Source organism: Eublepharis macularius, chromosome 5 (genome assembly GCF_028583425.1).
Source record: "Eublepharis macularius isolate TG4126 chromosome 5, MPM_Emac_v1.0, whole genome shotgun sequence".
NCBI lineage: Eukaryota > Metazoa > Chordata > Lepidosauria > Squamata > Eublepharidae > Eublepharis > Eublepharis macularius.
The window spans coordinates 135,978,503-136,002,513 of record NC_072794.1 but is presented as its reverse complement, the minus strand read 5'-3'; the positions used below and the strand labels follow the sequence as shown (position 1 = coordinate 136,002,513).

At 41.8% G+C, this 24,011-nt stretch overlaps 1 protein-coding gene across 1 annotated transcript in view; it reads right to left on the bottom strand.

Moving 5' to 3' along the window:
- Window positions 1-7,567: 7,567 nt before the first annotated feature.
- Window positions 7,568-24,011, bottom strand: part of MYL9 (myosin light chain 9) — a 30,662-nt gene continuing 14,218 nt past the window's right edge. The window contains exons 2-4 of the mRNA XM_054979198.1: window positions 21,266-21,471; window positions 13,935-14,096; window positions 7,568-9,230 (exon numbers count right to left, since the gene is read on the bottom strand). Of these exons, the coding sequence (XP_054835173.1) occupies window positions 9,058-9,230; window positions 13,935-14,096; window positions 21,266-21,449 (519 nt within the window). The 5' untranslated portion in view covers window positions 21,450-21,471 and the 3' untranslated portion in view covers window positions 7,568-9,057. The remainder of the gene's footprint in view (window positions 9,231-13,934; window positions 14,097-21,265; window positions 21,472-24,011) is intronic.

The following is a 24,011-nucleotide window of genomic DNA, read 5'->3' as shown; positions in this document are numbered from 1 at the left end:
AAAAAAGGTACCAGTGCCCCTACATATGGTTACACTGATTTACACCAACTCCTCCTCAGAACTTGGGAGATCCCCCCCCCCCAAAGTGCCAGTACTCAGTACTCGAAAGTACTGTCATAAAAAAAAAAATCATGTGTATTATCCCTAGAGGAGCTGCACTACTACTTCAGATGTCTGATTCAGGACAGAGAAGAATAAAGATGTCTGATTCAGGACAGGAGAATAAAGCTCAATAACATCTCTGACCCCTCCCCCAGTTTAAATTGATATAATCAGGCATGCATCTTGGCTATATTCACCCAGAGTGAAATCCCTTTAAATTAGAAAAGGGGTTATGCCAAGTAAGGATACTTTAAAATGCATAAAATATTAAAGTATTTTTTCCCCATTTAAATCAGAATATTTTAAAACTTCATTCCTCCAAGTGTTTCAGTATTCTAGTTTGTCCTCTCAACTCGTTTCCCCCAAACCTTCAACAAATACTGCTTTTGATGCTGTTCTTCATTTAATATGGAAATCTTCGCCATAGCCAAATGCCAGCGAATAAAGAACATGAAGAGTAAAGAGAAGATTAGAGATAAGGAGTGAAATAGTTCTGTTTGCAGCATTTGCTTTAAATTAACAACTTGCATTGCAAACAGGTGTTATGTGAACTGTTTGTTGACACTGGATTTGAGTAAATCATGCAGAAACTCAATATTTTGAAATGATTTTTTTTAAAAAAGCATTAAGAGTAAGACAACAAGTAATTGCTGTTGGCCAGATAGTTGCTTGGAGGACAATATAATAGAGCTCTGGAAATAAACCCTTATATAGAGCTCTATAATCCAGTTGTTGGTCCAGAAGTATCCATTGTGATTATTATGTACATCAGACTGATACATAATGAAAACACTTTACTGTTTTAATGTCATTTATGTTTATGATGATTTTATGAGATCGGTGAGTGCAATGCAAAGTTTCTAGCATCAACCAAGGACTGAAGATCAAATTCCACACTCAAGCATAAAACTTACTGGTTACCTTGGGCCAGTCATCATATCTCAGCACAACCTACTGGCCTTACAGGGCTATTGAGAGGGTAAACGTGGAGCAGAAAACCATATAATCCACTTTGAGCTGCGTAAAGAAAGAGCGGACTAAAAAAATGTAATAACAAGTGTCCCCAAAGCCAGCTAAGAAATGGAGGACAGTCAGTTTTTTATAGCACTATTAACACAGCCGCAGGTAAAGCAAGAGTTTTTGAGTGTTTGGGTAGTCTGAGGGATGATTTGATAACATTGAACCCACTTTTGGGGGTTTGATAAATTGATAAATCGATTTGCAAAGTTTGATATGGCTTGGAAACTTGCAGGCTTCCTTTGATCAAAATTTCAACATGAACTACAAAGATGTAATCTTTCAAATTACCAATAACAGCTTTAATACAATCTTTAGTCCAAATTAAAACTAAACACATGGTTTAAAAGCACAAACTTAAACCTACACTGTACGATTCTGACAACAGGGTGACTAAACTGGAAGATTTTCCCAACATTCACCAGGCGTTCTTTACAGTGACTTGTTAAAATGGGTCAGTCTTTTGAGGGCTATACAGATATTTTCAACAATATTTTAACTTAATTTAAACCAACTTCCTTATTGTGAAATAGGCCGATGCGCTACTTCATAGCAAGCAGTTTGAAGATGGTTTCTTTGGTTAAGCTTTGCGTAAACCTTTAAGTGGATTTACATCTTGAATACATTTATTTTAATGTCATTCAGGAAATTAAGTAAATTAGCTATTCAAATTTTAGATACATTGAAACCAGAGATTAATGTACCCAACATATGGGGGTCAAGACGTTTCCCTAAATTAATTTTTTATTAGCAATTGTTGTAATAGAACTTCATATACACTGGAATCGGTTACATATGTGGTAATTCCAGAACATGTAATACTTGTGTTGCAAAATGTTAAAGATTAATTATAAAATGTGAGTTTCAAATGTGTTCTCAAGTCATATTTTTGAAGGGTATTTTTCCAATCTCATGTGGAAAAAGGTTACAGTGAGGGAACACCCCTAAGGAGATCTACTTAGAACCAAGTCCCATTTTATTCAATGGGGCTTACTCTCAGGAAAGTGCCTTTAGGATTCATTTCATTTATAGCTTGCTTTTCTCCCCAGTGGGGACCAAAGATCGCATATATCACTCCCCTCTTCTCCGTTCTATCCTCACAGGAATCCTGGGATTGCAGCCTAAGAAGGTTTTTTCCTTCTAAAAAACTAGCAATGTTGAAAAAATAAAATTAAGAAAACAGACTTGAAATTCAACATGCTAGAATTTGGTTTAGATTTCCTCCCTCCCTCCAAATCATTTTAAAATTGAAAACAAATTGTTTTCAAATTTACAGCACTCTTAAAATAAATCCTGAGCTATCCACTGCGTAACAACTTTCACCTTTTGAAATGCAGGGAACAGAGCTGCAAGACCATTTTGAAGCTGCTATTGACATTTGCTATGGTTTGAAAATCGTTCATGATGTTTTTCTACATCCAGCAACCAAAGAGTCGGTGAACTCCGAGGAGATGGCTGTTAAATTCAGGTGTGCAGTTATTAACTCCTGTCAACCAGGAGTACCATAGCTTCAGTCTCCTTTAATAGTGATGCAACTGCAGTTTTGGATTACGACTGAGTTTTCACCACCTGAGAAATGCTAAAGTCTGTAGAACTTAAAATTCACAAAGAGCTAGCTAGGACCAGAATGAATTAGCTGTGTTAAAGCATACACTAGATAATTATGGAATTGGTGTAAATACCACTGTAACCAATCCAGCATGTTTGACATACAGGCTTGAGTAGTCAGAAGAGCAACCATCAAGGGGGAATCGACCGCAAGACCTCTCAGCCCTTCATCCTTCATGCTGCAGTGAAAGAATTTGTAGCTCTAGGTAGGGCTATTGTCCTTACTCAAGACAACTCAGATAAAATTAGGAGGAAATTTGATCAAGAAAATGCTCCTCCCTTTTCAAAGTTGTAGTCCTAGGCTTGTAACTTTTACTTGCTGAAGGTGTTATGTTTTTACCCGTTGTAAGACAGCCAGAAATTCAACATATGCAGCTCTTTCTCACATGGAGCTGAAGGGGAAAACTACAACTATTAAAATTCTGGTCCCTCCTCTCCTTTTTTGATACTGCTTTATTCTTAAGCACACTGGCTCTAAATTGCCCCCTTCTCTGCTACTAGTTTTTATTCTTGCCTTGCCTTCAACAGCATAGCTGTGTAGGTCTGCAGCAACAACATTAACTCAAGGCTACCTTAAAGCCCAATTTATTCCAGCATCTGCTTCTGTGAGACAGAACTTGCATCTGATGAGGTGAATTCTGTGTCGTGAAAACTTGTGCTGCAATAAACTTGGTTAGACTTTAAGGTGCTGCTAGACTTTTGTGCCTTTAACAGTTAGCCCTCTGACATGAAGTAATTAAGCAGGTGAAGCTTATTTAGCATAGCTATTAAGTGATAGGAAAAGCTTCACCTGGTTAATTTTTCCCCCAAAGTAGGTTTTTTTTAAGGAATAGGGGCAGGGCCAAGGGGAAAGGTTGAAGGTGGTAGTTGAGCCTTTCTGAAACTAAGCAGAACTAGTCTAGCAACTTCATACATGCTCTAGTGCCAGCTCTGCTGATTATCAGTCAATTTCTCACCCACTTAATGCAACTCGGTAGTCTTCTGGGCAGGAATTGTGGCAAATTTTATATTTTCACCCTAACAACATTCTGCAGTGTTAAGTCTGTTGCAGCCTCCCCTCCCCCACCCCCACCCCCCAAAACTCCAGAATTTTGGGGCACCTTGTAGACAAACAAGCTTATTATGGTAAAAGGCTTTGCCAGGCAGAGCACTTTTCATCCCAGATAAGAGGAACATAAGAGGTGTCCCTGCTGGAGCACACCAGTGGTCCTGTTTCATGCAGCTGCCCCAACAGAGCATAGAGGCCAAGGCCGCCTCCTAACCGCTGGCAGAAATACAAATGTACATACAAACAAATGCATATTGGTGGGAGGGAGGAGGAGAGCTGATTTACAAAATGGGGGAAAAAAACCCAAGAGAAAGGTGGCAATGATTGTAGGACCAGGGGAAAATTCTAAAACAACAGTTAAAGGAATAAACGATCCATCTGAGCAAGTGTTCACCACTCCCAACTACTGATGAATTAGCAAAGCAAGTTGATTAGTGTGGGACAATTACTTTCTGTTGTGGACTAACCACTCCCACTCTCTATTGAGCCTAAGCTAATAGAATCAAGCCTGCATGTGAATTCCAATGCAGTAGCTTAATGACAGAATCTGTCCCCCACCTCCTGCTGAATGTCCTTGAGTTCAGATGCTTCCCCACCGGTCTTGGAGTGTTTCTGTTTTGAATGTCTGATTTATATCCATTCATTCTCTTTCTTTGAAGAGGCCAGGAGGTGCTTTAGTTACTTGTTGAACTTTTTAGCCACTCTGTCACACAAACACGATACTGAAAGAGTGAACTTTCTCCATTCTTTGAATATACATTTGCATGGCAAATCGACTTTGGACAGGTCATACTTAGAATGTTGGATTAAGATCTGGGACACACCAGTTCAAATGTCCACGGTGCCTTGGAAGATTGGTGGGTAATCTTGGGGCACTCTTTCTTTCTCTCTCAGTCCAGCCTACCTCATAAGGTTGTTGTGAGGATCAAATGGAGGGCAGAATGTTGTAGTAAGCTGCCATGGATCCCGATTGGGGAGAAAAGCAGGGTATAAATATCTAAATAATAGATAAATATGAACGTTCTGCAAACTGGACTTTATAAATAGCAACTGTTCATTACACGGGGACTTTTCTTCAAATCTACATGAATTTCTGTCTTGCTAGGCAAGGCTACATTGCCTCTTTATTTTGTTTAAATGTCTAGTCCAATTCAGGCAGCGTATGCCAATTTATGATTGTTAGATTCTATCTGTTAACCTCAAGAAGAGTTATTAACTCTATCCGGTAGAGAGATTTTTTTGTTCCTTAATTGTTGTAGAAAGAAAACTATGTAATTATCCACTATGTACTTAAATTGTTATAAACTATCATAGAGACCAAATTAACAGGATGTGTCTTAACAGATACTTGGTTTTTTCCTTCTAAATACCAGTTTCTAAAGAGACAATTTATTTCTTTCAGGCTATGCTTCTAACTTCTTGCAAGAATAATAGAAGCAGATGAAGAATGATTTATGCAGAAATAGCCAGTATGGAGACTTGAACTCTACAAACTGCTAGTGGAATGCAATCCTGATTTAGGGCTGTTCTGCAACCTTTTGCACAAGATTTTATATAAGTTTTTCTGCAGAGATTGAGATGAGTATGCTACAGTAACATAACAATTGAGGGGTAAGATCAATTTTTCTCAGCATTACATTTCTCTGCTAACTCAAAGTAGCCCTTCTGCTAATTCTAGATCGCACCATTATAACTTGCTGTGCTGATGGCTAGAGCCACCTATGAATAAGTTGCACTGCTGTTACTAATGCTTCAACCACAGTGTACAGTTCACAGCTGACCAGAAGTAGTATTGTTCCAAATCATTGCTGGAAGACTCAATAATATTGTCCTTGCAGTTTTTCCTAAGATACTTGAAAAAGAGAGTGCAGATTAGAGCGAGGGTAGTGCAAAACTATTTTTATCCTCCTGGGGAACAAATAGGTTGCTAGACTGGCCTTTTAAAAGGAAGCAGCCTCCATCATCTCTTCCTCAAAGCAAAAAGATATGAGTTCGCCACTGCTTTTCCTCTCACCATGAGGGCAAAGCCATGAAGAACAAAAGCAATTTACATAGTACTGTGAACATTACAGAAGCATTTTTACTGCTCAAGTTATGTGAATAAATAAATGCTTTTTGGAAGGGCAGATGTGTTTGAACAACAGCTTGTCTAGATAATAATAACTGCACTTATCTACCACTCTTCTAGACCCCACTCTGAGCTGTGAACAAAGCCCGTGTTGTTATTATCCCTACAGTACAGCTGGAGCTGAGAGGAGTGGCTTACCCAAGGCCATCTGCTGAGTTTATGGCAGTAGTGGTATTTGAACCAGCAGAGTGCTGATTCACAGCCCAATCACTTATCATACACATTTTGCAATTTATTCTTTCAGGCTATGCCATACTGAAATTATAGATCTAGTATAACAAGGTTGCTAAGAGCAAGGTTTTGGTCCAGTAGCATCTTAAAGACCAACTAGATTACTAGGACAATGTGCTGCAAACTATTCCACCAGTTCCAATTTCACTTTTGGCACAACTTCACCCTGCTATGCCTCTTTTTCTCATTCTTAGTCCCCATTTTGTAATATGGATAACAGCGCTGTTGTCAGGATTACTGCGGAGCACTTTGAATATCCTGAAAGTGCAAAGCAAATGCTAGGGTTTTTTTAAAAAATTAAAAACCAGTAAGAGAAACTTACTGGTAATTAGTGCTGAAAATGATAAGGACTGAATCTATTCCAGATCTTGCAATCTGTCAGAACTGTTTCATACATAAGTGTTCTTCAGTGGAGAAGTTATCTTCTTGTAGGAATGTATTTGCTATAAGCAATGAAATGTGGTTTAGTGTGTGGGGGGGAAACACTCAGGAGTAGATGGATTAAATTGGCTAGCGGCCAGTGTATACATTGGCTGCCTGATTGGTGTATATATTCCCCGTGAAAAAGACTCTGCTCTTCACATATTATGGTGAACTCATGTTTTCCTAAATGCAGTCCATAATCTACAAAGTATGTGTATGTTGTGGAAAGAATAGGAAGTGACCATCAACCTTAGGAGATAAAAATAAGTCTCTGAAAGGTAGAGAGAAAGCTTAAGTGAAGTTGCAAATACTCTGTGTGCTCCCACTTTATTATGTCTCCATTCCTAAGGAGCTCCCAACTGCTTATTCCTCTGTGTAAGCCATAACAGAGATAGTTATCTGCTGCTCAAGGAGCTCTTGTCCTGTATGGACTGGCTGATGAAGGCAGTTAAACTGCTGAGTCCTGGCCTTCTCACTGGGAAGAGAGAGTTAAATAGTTCTTTGCCTGTTCCTTGGGTCTTTGGGGTGAGAATGAAGCGTAGTTGGAGCCCTATCGTTGGCACACAGGAGTTTGCTCAATACAAAATCCTGGTTCCTGCTAAAAATTAGTTGAGTTGTAATATGATTTCCATCTCTTAAAGAAAATGTGGGGGGGGGGGGGCAGGGGGGAGGTAAATCTTGCTTCTAAAGATGCTGGATAGAGAAAGCCAGGTATGCTCAAATCCTACCAAAATGTAATGGAATTTAACTGCTCAACTGTTCGTTTAACTCCTGTAAATTTCAGCAAGGCTTGGGTGTGTCTGACTTTCCTTGGACTGTATCCATTATGCGTGCTCACCTAATGTCTTTAGCTTCAGGGTCTAATGTCTTCAGTTCAGGTATGTGCAGGGAGGACCAGAAAAATGGCCCAAAGGAGAATCTGTTCCCAAGCCAAGAGAGATCTTTCCTGTGTTAACCTTCCCAATGCTAATTGAGCTACATAAAGAAGTAGGCCACATACAGACTGGAAACATGTTTGTATCATTATCTTTATATGCCATTTCATATAAGATTTGGTTTGACTATCAGCAAACAACTTCACAGGCTGTACAAGGTTGCCAGCCTCCAGGTGGGGGCTGGAGACCTTCCAGAATTACAACTGATCTCCAGGCCACAGAGATCATTTCCCTTGGAGAAAATGGCTGCTTCGGAAGGTGGACTTTATGGCATTAGATCCTACTAAGGTCCCTCCTCAGAATCCACCCACATATCTCCAGGAATTTCCCAACCCAGACAATGCAACCCTAGGCTGTACTCTTAACAAGGATTGTGGTATAATGTTCTAAGGTTGTACTTTTTAAAATCAAAGAAATAATCTAAGCAAGCCTCCCTACACACAAAAAATTTTTCCCCTCAAGGTAATTATGGGGGGGGGGGGCTTTATTTATTTATTGGTATTCTTGTTCCACTTTTTGTCAGGTAGCCAGCAATCAATAAGTACCTCCATGCTCATATTTACAGGGTGTGGGTGGTTGCGTATCTTTGGGATAAAATGGAAAATAAGAGAAAAGCAAGGGAATTCCTTTTCCACGGGTATGTTTGTGTGGTCTGACAATCCTTAGGTGAAAAGGTGTCCTTTTGTGCAAATGTGCAGAGTGCAGCAAGCCTGCCAAATAGGAAAAGCAACCCCTAAATTTGTTCCTAGTGAGTGTTTGAATGGATTCAATATAGTTCTGAGAAAAAGCAGTAATGGTGAAGGGCAATGTGCTACAGCCTATAAAGAGTTAAACTTAGATTCTACAAGACCTAGATTCAAGTCTCCTCTCTGCACAATTATTTTGTGACCTTGAGAAAATATCTATCCAAGCTTCCCAGTTATAAAATGGGGCTAATACCACAGATTACTGGTAATAAGAAAACAGTAAAGACAGTAACTGTGAATGTCTAAGAAGAGTTATACCCTTCTAAGCCCATTGACTTCAGTCGAATTAAAAGGGTGTAACTCTATTTAGGATTGCAACGTAAATCCCTTTGCAAGTGAAAAAAGTGCTATAAGTGTTAAAAGTATTGATGGTCTACATAAGAGACTCAAGTGGCTATCTCAGCAAGCCCCCGTAGAGGATACTGGATCCAGCTTTGGGTGATTGTATGTCATATATGTACAGTGCCAGATGGCCTGGTAATCCAGTGTATCTTCTACCTCCTTTGGCAAAATCTATGCAATTAGAACCTTTAAGAGGGAGGGATCAAAGTACCTTATTCCATGAGACCTACATAATCAAGGAGTAGCTTAACAAAGGACCAATATGATCTGTATGGTGTATGGAGGTGCAGGTGAATAAACTTGCAAGAAGTGTATAATTCCTTTAAATTAGCGCTTGCTCTGCTGAAATACTTCAGAGCCTTTCCCCCTTGGGCTCAGCCCACACTGACACAGGATCATGATGGCAGGGACTCTTCAGGGAGCAGCAAGGGGCTTGGGACATGGACAGTGGCAGCAAAAAGTTGGACTCCCTTAATTCTAATCATCTTTGTCTTTGGCTCCGTGCTTCAAGATACGAGTGAACTCCACGTAGTTGAAATTGCCTTTCTTGTCAATGGGGGCTTCTCGATACATCTCATCGACTTCCTCATCTGTGAACCTGTCGCCCATGGTGGTGAGTAATTCACGCAGGTGATCCTCATGAATGAAACCTGTATTGGAGATATTGGAAGAGAGGAAAGGGAACACCCCCCCCCCCCAAGTCTGGATTAATGCGGGGTCACTACCAAGACAGCCCCTTCCATGAAGCAATGTGAAGTGGCCATCTTAGGTGTCAGATTTTGGATGCCGTTAACAGTGGGATAAAACAGATCAGATCCATGAATATTTCTTCAAAAGCTCCTTGAAATGATCTTCTGGCTGAGATTGAACATCCCTTTCTTCAAAGAATTTGGATACTATTTTACCCCAAACATAAAGATCAGCCTCTTACAATTATATTTGATTATATTTAGTTATTTGTGTTATTTATAGCCTGCCTTTCTCACGGAGACTCAAGGTGGATTACACACTATAAGTCAATATAATCAATGACTGGGACAGTCAATAAACAATACATGGTATGGATTGCCGAAATTTGAAAAAACAAGCAGAAATCTGTTACAGAGCTAAAATAGCATATCTATGCTATTTTAAAATATGTACATCTTTTAAATTCAGGAATAAGATTGTGTTCCTTTGTATTTTAACTTTGAATTATTTTTGTCTAAAAGCCAATGTCCTATATAGACTTGCCTGGAATAAAAAAAAAAAGGACTGAAGATCCTAATCAAGCAGAGTATTCAGTACATGAAAGTTTATGGAGAACAGCTCCAGCAATGGCCACTAGCCATGACAGTTCAATGGAGCTTCTATTTGCAGAGATAATATAGCTAAGAATACCCAGTAGCTGGTGAGTAACAACAGGGGGAGGCATTAACCTCTGTGTCCAGGGTTGATGGTCCTCCAGAGGGCAAACCAAGGGATGGGGGGGATGGATACTCAGCCCCACATGCTCTCATGTTACTGGAAAATAACATTTTCTGACAACATGGGTGGGGGCTCATATTCTTTGTGCACATGCTGCCTCCCCCATTTCTCCATGCCTCCCTCCCCCCAGCCAGATCAACACCAGTTGCTGCAGACAGGGTATCCCCCAGAATAGCAGGGGACCTGGCAGCCCTGTCTGTGCCTCTGCTAGTGGACCTTCTAGGGTATCTGGTTGGCCACTGTGAGAAACAGTGGATGTTCAACTAGATGGGCCAACAGCCTAATCCAAAAAGGCTCCTCTTATGTCCTCTAATTCTGTAATCTGTCATGAATTTTAGTGAGAAAGGTGGACTATAAATCAATTATGCTTGTATCTAGGGTGTTTTCCACACAGGGATAGGCTTGTGTGGTTTTCCTGTTGTTGTTATGTCTGTCAATCCAACACAACAATAGTGCTTCCACATTCAAGGTTTCCTCTCCTCAGTCTCCCAACATTGGCCATTCTGCCCTCTAGGGTTGCCAGTCTGAGCTTGGAAACCAGTGGGAAGACTGGAGGCAGGCACAAATGGGGACTGTGAGGTTAGGACTAGGAACTGATAGAAACTCTATGGTTTCCTATGAGCTACCCTTTGTCACTTCCAGGTTGTACCTGGAAGTGACATTTTGACATCAGCCACATAGCTTTAGAAAAAATTCTCCCACAGCTGCTTGGAGCATCAACCGGCAATGAGGCCTTCCAATGGGAGGGCTCCCATCACAGCAGGACGCCTGGTAAGCCTGCTCCCCTCCACCAGGCTTTTTCCATTTTTTAAAAAATCAGCAATTGAATATTGTTATATCAATTTAATATGTTTAACATTCTCTGAATTCTCAGTTTGCTTGCTTTCCTTTTTAAAAAAAAATAAGTCTCTAGCTCCTAACACTACACAAATATGCCCTTCCCCTTATATCTCTGCAATGGAATGTGCTTGAGACTTATATTTACTAAAAAGCCTGTAATATTTATTGTCATAATATCATATCAATATAATGATATTTAACTGATGATGTTTTTAGAAAATAACCCTCCCAGCTGGGGGAGGAAATGGCCGCCATGAGGGTGGGGAAATCCAGGTTTTATGGCAGTCTTTCCAAAAACTTGGCAGAAAACAGCATCATTCATAGTTCATTATATGAAGCAAGGTACTATAGAATAGTTCCTAATTTTGTTAGTTCCTAATTTTGAAGCAAAGAAGACTGGAAATACTTTACTCGCCACTGAACTACCTACGTAAGCAGTACAGAAATATTATAGATTATTGCTAGAGTTAGTACATGATTATTTATTTATTTAGAGAAGTTATATGATGGTTCTTCAAAGACCTGCTGGAAATAGCTCACAAAGCAAAACAGGATGAAATCATAAAGGCAAAACAAAAATAATTTAACAAGTCAAAATAATTTAACAACCCAAGCTGAGAACAAAGGGCATAAAACAATTAGCAGCTACTACTCTTTGAAAAGGTAAATGGGAATGCAGCTTTAAGTTTAGCATTAACCAGGGCTTTTTTTCAGCAGGAATGCGGTGGAATGGAGTTCTGGAACCTCTTGAAAATGGTCACATGGCCAGTGGCCCCGCCCCTTGATCTCCAGGCAGAGGGGAGTTTAGATTGCCCTCTGCGCCACTGCGCGGAGGGCAATCTAAACTCCCCTCTGCCTGGAGATCAGGGGGCGGGGCCACTGGCCATGTGACCATTTTCGCCAAGGGCAATTTAAACTTTTTAAAAACTCCCCCCTTGTTCCAGTTGACCCAAAGTGACATCATTGTGCAGTCCTGAGTTCCACCACCGAGTTCCACCACCTCTTTTCCCAGAAAAAAAGCCCTGGCTTTAACAATGCTAACAATCATTTTCCTTAAGAAGAGATGCCTGTTTAATGGTTGGTCCCTCATCTGCCATTTCAGCAACCAAAACCACTGCTGATGCACAGATTCAGAAGCAGCTCAGAGAGCTGAGCAGGTCTTTCAGGAGAGGAGTCACACATGAAAGGACTCTTCCAAAAGATAGTATAAACTCAGCATTGCTGATTTTGTGGGACTCTATTATTTTAGGATCCCAGAAAACTGTCCTGTTGACCTCCATTCTGAGGTGCTGTTTTAATCCCAGGACATCCTCCACCTTCCCAGATTGAGTTCATTCACGCATTCCTAGTGTCTTCACTATTCCAGGATCAAGGCTGCAGCTGAACAAAACAGCCACATGAAGATGTGCTTTCATCATAGAAATATATTTGCTGACTAAAATTTAGGTTTTGATTTAGTTAGCTGAAAAGGTTAAGCCAGGAAATTAAACATCTGTCTCAATATTAATTGATTCACTTAATCCTGCAGCATGGTTTCCAGTTTAAAGGAACCTATTACTGTTATTCTTGTTTATTTTTCCAGGGTTGTATCCTACTGCTGTCCCACTAGCAGAAACAGGTCTATACCTTTGCTGGCATCCCTTCAAACTCCTGCAAAAACCTTGCTGGGGAAGGGGATTTTTCCAGGCCAAGAGGCTGGGGGTTGCATCAAAGAGAGGAGCTGGGCCCCCTCCCTTATTGTTTGTTTACATTATTTATAGTCTACCTTTCTCATGGAGACTCAAGGAGGATTATATGGGATAAGTCAATATGATCAACAACTGGGGCATTCAATGAACAAAGCAATAGGGTATGGGTTGCAGCAATTGGTAAAATACAACACAGGGTGTTTTATAGACAGACTGCCCATTGTTGTGACAGTCCAAAGCAACTTCTGAAAAGGAAAGCCTTTTACAGGAATGGAGGGGTGAATGGCCCTCCCAAAGAGAGAGGGACAGGCAGCCTGCCTGCAGAGCTGACTACCTCTTTCTAAGCCCTGCAGAGGGCTCAGGTGGGCTGGGAGCATCCCCTGTGCAGGCCTTGGGTGCTGCCTCTGCTGGGCTGTGTGAGTTTCAGGCAGGCCAAGTGCCACCTCCCCAGCCACGCAGTCCTCCAGCAGGCTGGGCTCCTCTTCACATGGGCAGGTTGGGTCCTGCCTCTCCATATGGGCTAGAGGCAGCAGGAAGAAAAAAATTAAACCCCTAGTGTCACGTGTGGTGTCACGTCACTTCCATTAAAAAAACAGAAGTGACACAGGGTACCTCTAGTAATTTCCAGAAACTCTGTGGTAAAACCATACCAGTGTCATGGCCCTACCTCCCTATCCCCACTTACAGCCCTCCCACCAGTTGCCAAACAACACTAGCATGGGCCATTCTTGCCATTGGGCTGACCCAGTCTAGATGAGGGCCGTGATCAGCTCACCCAGAGACATCTCAGTGGCCATAATGGCAAATCCACCTAGCATTGCTGGGACCTCCCTGCCAACAGGCGGAAGGAGGTGGGAACATACTGGAGCACATGTCCATACCCATCATCCCTGTGTGATGACAATGTGTTTGGCAAAACTCAGAAGCAATGGTGTCATGCTGGGGCTGATGGTTGAAGAATCAGCTCCAATGTGATGCTGTCACTTCCAGTGATGTCATTGCATGAGGATGATGGGTATGCACATTCCCATTTTCTTGGCCTGGCTCCTCTTTCCAATTATCAACTCTGATCAGCAGGCAGAGGCACTGATTGCCAGAAGATCACCTACTGAAAGCAGGCATCTGGCCAGCCTAAATCAGCTCCTGATGTTTTATTAGGGCCAACCAAAAGAAAGGCAAAACATTGTCCAGGTTTTCAAGTTCCACAGAACACTTTCTCTCACACACCAAGGGGCAAGAGCCCCAGGAATAAGTCTGAGAGTTACTCATGAAACAACAGTATGTTTGCTTATTCCTATTTGCTGAAGCTTAACTTAGTGGTTCCAGCTGCCATGGAGAATTGATCTGCACTGAACGTACCTGTGGCTTCCTCATCAAAGCAGGCAAAAGCATTTCGGATAACATCTTCTGGATCGGTACCATTCAGCTTTTCTCCAAACATGGTGAGGAACATGGTGAAGTTGATGGGCCCGGGTGCTTCACTCATCATACCTTCCAAGTACTCATCAGTGGGATTCTTACCTGAAAGATTGTCAGGGAGAGATTAGTCTTTGTCTCAGCAGCCTACTTTACTTTGGTGCTTTTAGTTAAAACTGATTGCTGAAGCTTCACCACAAGTGGACACTGCGCTCTCTTCTTATATGAGAGGATAAAATAAAGACTGACCAATTGAAACTGGAGTGAAATGACCTTATCAGAGTCTCATCTGGCAAGGGAGAAAACTATTACACCAAGTACTAAAGCATCCCACTTCCCACAGTGATCAACCTGAGAAGTCCCGAAGAAGGGTCTGAAGGCAAAAAAACTTCCCTATTGTTTTCCCCTTACCACCCAGGGAGTGGTACACAGGACCTCTCTCCAAAAACCTGCAGGATTTTGTCAGAACAGAGGTGCTCGAACACTGAGAAGACCTTTAGAACCTAGGATTATTCCTGATTATCACAGTTCCTTATTGCGATCCCAAACAAAAATGTAGAAAATGGAAATGTATTTGCCGATGATCACTGTTTTTCTGCAGGTTATCATTTCTTACATTTTTATCCTGGCCTGCTTCTAAGGAGTTCAAGATGGTATATTACCCTGAGCTCCTTGGAGGAAAGCCAGACACCATGATAATCTCCAATTTGGGGGGGCGGGGCAGAGTGGTATAGTTGTCAGAGTAGTTAGACTATTGCAATTAGTGTGTTGGACTAGAATCTGGGGATTCTCAGGTTCAAATCTCCAGTTGCCCACGGATTGGAAGCTTTCTGGGTGGCCTTGGGTCAGTTGTTCTCTACCTCACAGGGTTGTTGTAAGGATAAAGTGGAGGATGATATGTTGTATGCTGCTTTGAGTCTCCACTGAAGAGAACATTTTTCAAATAATACTGTATTCTTGCTGTGTTGGTAATTTTTCTATCTTCTGTAGCCTGTGGTCCAGCATCCTCTCTCTGGTTGTAGCATATAAGAAAAGCCAAGATCTTACAATAATCAATATAGAACTTGAAAAAACAGGCATCCATTAGCACCTTAGAGACTAACAAGGTATTGGTGATTACATACAAAGCTCTTCATGGCCTTGGTCTGGCATACCTATGGGACTGCCTCCCTCCCTATGAGCTTTGCTCGTCTTAACAGGGTCTCTTGCAGGTGCCAGCCTGCACATGGGTGAAATCAACAGCAGCTCGTACACGGGCTTTCTCTGTGGTGGCCCCTACCCTGTGGAATGGTCTGCCTGAGGAGGTCAGGAGAACCCCTACTCGCCTGGCTTTCTGCAAATGATGCAAAATCAAATTATGCAAAAAGGCTTTTTACTCAGGAGGGCTGTATTGTAGGGATGAGGTCTCACATGCTTCGCTAATGAGTTAAGAACCATAGACTTCACCACTATGTTGCCCTGCATATTATCTGTTGCTTTTAAATTTGTACTTCTATGTACTACCTGTGCTTCATGTTGTCTAATGTCAGTCCTAGAACTGATTTATGTTCTGTTTCAGCGATTCTCCAACTCTGTATTGGATTCTTGCTAATGCTATGTCTTTGTAAACTGTATTTATCCTATGGCATTGTCTATGGAAATGTCCTTGACACTGTATGGAAATGTTTTTGATACTAATTGTACTAATCTCACCCTATGTAATCCACCTTGAATCTCAGGGCCAAGCTACAAGTGACAAATGACACTTGAACGGCAAGTGGATCGAGTGGAGGGCAAGTGGAGGGCAAGTGAACAGGGAGGAATACACTTGCCGTTCAAATGTCATTCGTCACTTGTAGTTTGGCCCTCAGTGAGAAAGACAGACTATAAATGACATAAATAAAATAAATAACAGAATTTATTTTGGCATAAGCTCTTTTGAGTCAGAGCTCATATTAAAGAGCTCTGACTCAAAAGAGCTTATGCCAAAATAAATTCTGTTATTTATTTTATGTCATTTATATAAATGACATATATAAATATGTCATTTATATAAATCATATATAAATCTGATTAAGTGAGCCCTAACTCCTAAAAGCTGGAATAAATTTTGTTACTCTTTAAGGTGCTATGGGACTACTGTTTTTCCTTCTGTTGCAGATGAATACAGCTACCCATCTGAAATTATTCAGTGAAACAGAATCGTGTTTGTACACACTCATACCACGCCATATTAATATTCATATATATTCCTGATACTCTGATCTTGGAATTCTGCTCTTCCCATCTTTTCTCTCTCTTTGAACTTCATTGTCATTTTGAACACATGAAGCTGCCTTATATTAGCCCTGTTCTCAAGTTACAGTGAATGCTCATACAATCTATGTACAGGATACACTTGATTTTTTAGAATACATGCATTGAAAAATTCTCCTGTTACATTCAAACCCTGTACAATTGAACACAATGTTTAAATGTATTGTCGAAGGCTTTCACGGCCGGAGAACGATGGTTGTTGTGGGTTTTCCGGGCTGTATTGCCGTGGTCTTGGCATTGTAGTTCCTGACGTTTCGCCAGCAGCTGTGGCTGGCATCTCTCTGTTCAAGCTGCTGGCGAAACGGCAGGAACTACAATGCCAAGACCACGGCAATACAGCCCGGAAAACCCACAACAACCAACAATGTTTAAACACCGTATTTATCCAAGTACCAGTTCCCTATTTCATTTTTAAAGTGAACAGGCATTGATTCTTCCGGATAAACAGACGCATGCATGTAAATACAGGACGTTTATGATTTCACTGTAACGTGAACAGGGCGATTGAGTCAAGCCTTTGGTCCATCAAGCTGTTACGTCTGCAGAGGCTTTCCCAAGTGTTCAGAAGAGGGAAATCTCTAATCAGAGCTCCTTGAACAGAATCTGTGGCCTTCAGCATGCAAAGCAAGCAGTGTGCTCCCAAGTTACACTCTCTCCCATTCCCTGACTGTTGCAGAACCAGCGGTTCCAATCTTACGGCATCTCTCAAGCAAAGTCCCAATTTCTCGCACCAGACTTTTATGGAGCATGTCTTTGCTTATAAGAAATGTGTTGTCTATAAACTCAAAATAACTGAATTTCATACAAATAATCAGAAAGATTGGAAACGTTTCTAGCCTGTTTACATCAGCAGCCATGATGACTGCATTCTAGTTGTGCATTTACTTTTTTCCACAAGGTCTTTCTAACCTGAATATAAACATTACATTGCCAGCTAAGCTAGGGCAATAAAATGCCCCTCTGACCTTGTTCTCACAAACAAAAGTGAATGGGACCTTTGCTGAGATGAGATAAGATAGTTTCCTAGGAGCTTCCCTTTAAATTACCCATAAATCAGATCCTGGGGATATGGTTTAGGGAACTAACATGATTAGTCAGAAATGCTAGGTGGCTTGTCAGGAATGGCTGCTGTGGGGAAACATTCTCATGGAAGAAATACTACGAGTTCATATAGCTTATTAATTTAATAAATGGTTGTGGGATTCCAGTGAGATCCAGGTTGTCATGTGCCCACATCATGGCCAGTTTCTGAATGAACTAGTCCCACAGATTGCTTATTGGCTCCTTATAAAAATCATAAAAGCCACACTTTTGGTGTATAATCAAGAGCCCTCTAGTGGTTTGATGTAGAAATGCAACCTTTTAAACTCCTTTTAAAGCTCACATTTTTTGTGTTTGTTTCAACACACTTCCGATTTCTGCCCCTTTTTTCTGAAGATTTTTTCACAGAATAAATTCTCCCCAATGCTTTTGATTTCAATCAAACCATGTTGTATTCGAATGGCTTGTAACGGCCTTGGGAGTGGTTCAATAAATCTACAAAGGGCAGGTCAATGTTTGTGATCTGGATGTTCACTTAGCATCCTTTCATCTCGTACCAGCCTTTCTGGGCTGACATTAATCATTTCTATCAAAATTTGAGCCTGTATCTAGAGGAAACCGCCTATGCTTGCTGGGCGACCTTGGGCCAGTCACACACACACTCAGCCAAATGTACCTCACAAGGTTATTGTCAGGATAAAATGGAGGACGGGAGAATGTTGTCACATAGGGTCCTTATTGGGGAGAAAAGTATAAATGAAGTAAAGAAATAAAAATTTTAAGATCTCTATACTGTAACTTCTATTGTGTTGATTTTAATAGTTGTTTTAGGTTGCGTTTGATGGATTTTGAGATGGTAGTTTATTGCATACACAATGAGTATCAATGGAAAGGTGCGATACGAACTTTTTGAAAATAAATTATGTTGGAACACACAGGGATGGCCTTCATTGTCATTCCCTATTTGTATATTTTCAGGGGTATCTCACAGACCTGTCTAAATCAGAATGCTGGGCTAGGTGGACCTTGAGTCTGATACCATGATGTCATTCTCACGTTCTTTCCACGTGTGAAAGTAGACACCACATAGTGAACTCAGCATGGATTAACTTTCAACACTTGACGGCCTCCTGGATCCTAGTCTGACACTCTTAACTATTATGTTGGAGTGTATTTAAAGGCAGCTCTTAAATCTGCAGGCTGAGAAGAATAATGATCCATTACTTAGAGAGGAAGCTGATCCATAGCCTGAAACTAAGAGAAGGTTTGGGGAGGGAAATGAAGCACATCTGACAAAAGTTTGAATTCCTATCCCTGGGACTCTGGGGTGGTGGGGTTGAGTTAGCTTCTAAATTAGACCAGGCCGTCTGGAATGCTCTGAACCCTACCGAGCACCAACTAGTTTAAATGGATCTGCATCTGCAAACGATTTCCACACCATCCCGCATTGAGCTCCCTTTCGGTTGCCTGATTCTTACTGAAATCATCATCAGCTTTCTTCATGGAGATATATTACAGAAGGGGAACAAAGAGGACTGTGACCATGGTGCCAACCCACTTTTAAGAAACACTCTGATGTTTTTTGGGGGGGGCAGACTGGTTCATTCCTATGCCATGCTTTTCAGAATCCTTCCACAACCCTCTATCCCCCAGCATAATGCATATGAGAGAAAAATCTCCCTTATCCACTGTGCCAAGCAAGGCTTTAACTTACTAGGGGTCCCCAACGTGGTGCTCATGGTGCCAGATGACACTTCTTATGCCAGCCAAGTTTTTTTAGGGTGTGAGCATCCATTGGAGATCCGATTGATTATTGAGATTTTTAAAAAGTTATTTCAGCAGTAGTTGCCCCCACAGTGTTGACTTTGTTCTCATTCCTTTTTCCCAATGTATTTTTTAAAATTACCCCTATTCTCCCCTACACTTGGGCGTCCTTTATGTGTATGTGAATGAGTGAAAGAATGTGTGTGTAAACCCCTCCCCCCTCCCATTAAACAGAACTTCTGCCTGAAATGTTACTATCCTAATTATGGATAACCTCATTCCCTGACATTTAGTGGCTGATAAAGGTACCGGCTGAATCATCTTCAGGTGAGAATCTAAACATTAATGGCACGTACGCATGGGCTTTAGATATACTTTGTGATCCATTCAAGATGCTGGTCAGCTTGTTCTCCAGTGTTCTGTGCCGTAGACAGCTTGGAGGGCACTTGGGAGGCAATGTTTGTACAGTGGCCAGATGCAAAAGAGAACAGGTCTCCTTATCTTTGATATTTATGAAGAAAAGGGAATTTGAGGAGCTATAGCTTGTCATGTCTCCTTCTTTGGAGGTTTTGAAGCAGAGGCTAGAGGGACATCTGACAGCAATGCTTATTCCATGAACCTAGGCAGATCATGAGAGGGAGGGCAGGAAGGGAACACCAGTGCTTAGTTCTCATGGCCCCTTCTTACATGCCCAGGGTAAGGCTGATTGCCACCTTGGGGTCAGGTAGCAATTTTCTCCAGGCCAGTTTGGCTAGGGATCCTGGCAATGTTTTGCCATCTTCTGGGCATGGAGTAAGAGTCACTGTGTGTGTGTGTGGGGGGGGGGGGTATTTGTAAATTTCCTGCATTGTGCAGGGGGTTGGACTAGATGACCCTAGAGATCCCTTCCAACCCTATGTTACACTCCTGCAGGAATGAGAAAAGCAACACATGAAGCTGCCTTATACCAAGGCAAACCACTAATCTATCAAGGTCAGTACTGCCTCTTCTGACTGGCAGCATCTCTCCAGGGTCTCAGGCAGAGGTTCTTGATACTGTCTACTACATGATCCAGTTTTAAAAGAACCTCTGCAGGCAAAGCAGATGCTGTAATAACAATAACTTTGCTTATATAGCACTCTTCTAGGCAGATTAGTGCCCCAGTTAGAGAGGTGAACAAAGTTAGTGTCCGTTTTATTCTCCACAATAAAACTAAGAAGCTGGGGCTGAGAGGAGTGACTTACCCAAGGTTACCTCGTGAACTCATGGCAGAAGTAGGATTCAAACCAGCAGAGTGCTGATTTGCAACTAATCACTTAATCACTATGCTACAGCAGCTGTACCACTGAGCCATAGCCACAGAGTTGCCCTGCCAAAGTTTCCTCTTTTCTACAACCTTTAAGTAAGCAGGGGTTCTGACTTCTTTTGTATCTTATCAGGCTACCTGTTCCTGCCTCCCCCACCATCCTTTTTTTTCCAGTTTAGCTAAAGATTGTAGTGTAGGGTTTCCAGCCTGTGTCTAACAAACAGCAGGAGCTGGAGGGGAGGGGCGGGGGACATGGGCTGCACAGCACTGCATGCACCACGAAGCATTCCTAGAAAAACTAGGTATGAAGTCAGATTGCTCTAGGAATTGCCAGAAACAAGTTTCCTTCAGTTCCTAGAGATAAATAATGTCATTTCCACATTACCCCCATAGAAGAGACTTCATGTTGCTGGTTTTGTTGCTGGACAACAAGCTGTTGTTGTTTTTTCACCTCCTGTCATTTCACCTCCTGGAGTTTTTTCACCTCCTGTCATTCACCTCCTGGAGTGGTGGTAAGCACCAAGAGTTGCAGACAGGAGATATCCCGCCATAGCTGGAGGCCTGCACACTTCACCTGACCTTAGACATTCTAATTGCCATTCCTAGGCTTTATCCAAGCACAATACATGGAAGAAATAAGAATTAACTTTTATAAAAAAAAATGTCTGGAATGCTTCACATGTTATCATCTCCATAGACCTAACAACAACCCTGTGAAGTAGGTTGAAAAAGAGGGGCCCTGAGACTGAGAGAGAGGCAGTGTTCCTTGCACTACTTAATTGGTTCATGGCCAAGATGAGATTCAAAGCAAAGAATTCCCAAATCACAGCTCATACTATGAGCAGCTATGTTACATCAGCAGGTATTGAACTGGGCATTGCTGTGTTACCAAGAGATGCTAGCATATCGTGCAGATCCTCCTTGTCAATGAATCCATCTCGGTTTTGGTCAATCATATTGAAAGCCTCCTTGAACTCCTGGATTTGTGACTGGTCAAACATAGCAAAGACATTGGAGGTGGCACGCTGAGGGCGCTTCTTGGTGGTCTTTGCTTTGGCTCGCTTGCTGGACATCTTGTGGGATGGGTGTTTTGGCCTGGAAAATAAACAGTGGTTTATTAGATAGAAGAGAAGGCTGAACTGAATGCATTCAGCTACAGTTGGCAACCAGGAGTCTTACCCTCCTCCTAGTATCTTATGCAGTGAATCTTTGAAACTTCTTTGAACCTCAGCTTTACAGGTGTGCAAGTTACCGGTATAAATATTTACCTGACTTTAGAGAGGTAAAAATTTGGTTCTATTAACCACACCCATGTTAATTAACCACCCAATTGTTTTGTGATCGGAAAATAATGCAGGGCCAGGGAGGGCAGGCTTTGGGACCATGTCCAGATCATTGTACCCTGACCTGGAAAGCCCAGGTGAGCCTGATCTCGTCAGATCTCAGAAGCTAAGCAGGGTCAGCCGTGGTTAGTAATTGGATGGAGGCCTCCAACAAAGACCAGGGTTACCAAGGCAGGAAATGGCAAACCGCCTCTGTTAAGTCTCATGCCATGAAAACCCTACTATGACTTGAAGGCACTTTCCTCCACCACCAGACCATGGTAGATGGTGTTTGGCAATTTAATGAGTTGGATTTATATGTCATGAACAGATCTGGGCTTGCTTGAGATGAAAGTGAGCCAGGAACTCCTCAGCTGTACACATTCACTCTTCCCTTTGTCCACAGCACAGAGGCTGACACTGGTTTGGAACAATCTGTGGTTTGTTGTGATGTCCAGTTTGGATAAAATACTGCTGTGGTTAGCTCTCTTTCTTATGAAGCATAGATCCTAAGCTAGGAGTACACCAGGGTTTAGAATCCTGATCTGGAGGCAAAAGAACAAACCTGAGCTTATTGGTTTGGTATATGGGGCTGATTGAAAATCCCTGGCTTGAAACAAAATACAGTTTGTTGTGTCATCTGAACTGGCTGAACCAACCAACCATGATTTGTTCTTTTGCCTTCATATTGGGGGTGGGGGAAGAGAATGCAAGAACTTTCTAGCTTGTTTGTGACACAACCTTGAGACTGCAGTTCTCATTAAAGGCACATGTGGCAATCTAAATCCCTTCTCTCTGAATGTACACTTCAGATCAAAGTTGACGTGGCTGGAGTGCTCTTTTTATGTCCTAGTTTTGTTCTTGCGGCTTGTGTGGTGTTTTGATGATGACGTTGCATGCTTTGTGAGTGACAGAGTGTTGGTCTAGACTACGCCTCTAGGTACCTGGAATTCAAATCCCCCCCTGTTTATGAAGGGATGATTTTGAGCGAATCATTCTCTCTCTCAGACTAATCTTCCTCACGTGGTTGTTGTGCAAACAAAAAAAAAGACGAGGAGAGGAAGGATTAAATAAAAATGTACTAAACAAATAAATTGTTTGTATCTAGTCAGCCTAAAATGTTATAATTTCAAATCAAATTTCAAAAAAATGTTGAATATTAAACATTTCATACTTTAATACTTAAAAATGGTGTAACCCCCATTTTTTACATTTAGCCAATGCTACATTTTTAATCCCCCCCTCTAAAATTACAATGTTACAATTGCTTATCCCACCCTGAGGGGGGGAAAGACCCAGATGATCTCACAGGTTGTCATCCTTCAGGTAGTGCCTAGAGCTCTTCCTGAATTACAAATATCTCCAGACGACAGAGATCAGTTCCCCTGGAGAAAATGGCAACTTCAGAGGGTGGACTCTACGGCATCACATTTCTGCTAAATTCCTTTCCTTCCCAGATTCTATCCCCAAATCTCCAGGAATTTCCTAACTGAGGGTTGACCCTATCCCAGATTCAGTGGAGTCTTGCTGGTAGCAATAATATCTTAATAGCACATCTTGCCAAGGTTTATTCATGACAACGTGCATATGAAAGCAGCAGAAAAAGCACATCTAGATGAACTAGTGGAAATGACAAATACATATTTATTTTAATTTGCAAAGTGATTTACCATCTGGATTGGGTCCACTTTCATAACAACTCTGCAAGGTACCACTATAATTCTCATTGTTCAGATGAAGCCCTGGGTCTGAGCTAGGGTTGCCAACCTCCAGGTAGTGGCTGGAGATCTCCTGGAATTACAACTGGTCTCCAGGTCACAGAGATCAGTTCACCCGGAGAAAATGGCTACTTTGGGGGGTGAGCTCTATGGAATTATGCCATGCCAAGGTCCTTTCCCTCCCAAAACCCCGTTTTCCCCAGGTTTCTCCAGGTTTCTCCCCCCAGATCCCCAGGAATTTCCCAACTTGGAGCTGGGAACCCTAGTCTGAGCATAGGAACAACTCCACGTGGTTATGGAGGGAAGGTGCCAAGGGTTGTCATGTGCTTTCAAGAACTACCCCCATGCAGTATCTGTGCAGCTAGGTCTGTAAATGGTAGTGGAGTTGTCCTGAAAATACAAAGCTATGAAGCTGCAAAGATAAGGAAATCTTATTTTTCCAGCGAGCACACGAGACCAGCAAGAGAAAAGAAAGCCGGCAACTCTACTTAAGTGTCCAGTTCCTTCAGAGATAAAAACGTCTTCAGAAATGCATGACAATTCTCACCTGGACCCTTCCCTCTGAGTGAGCCCCCCTCCTTTCACCAGCTTTCTA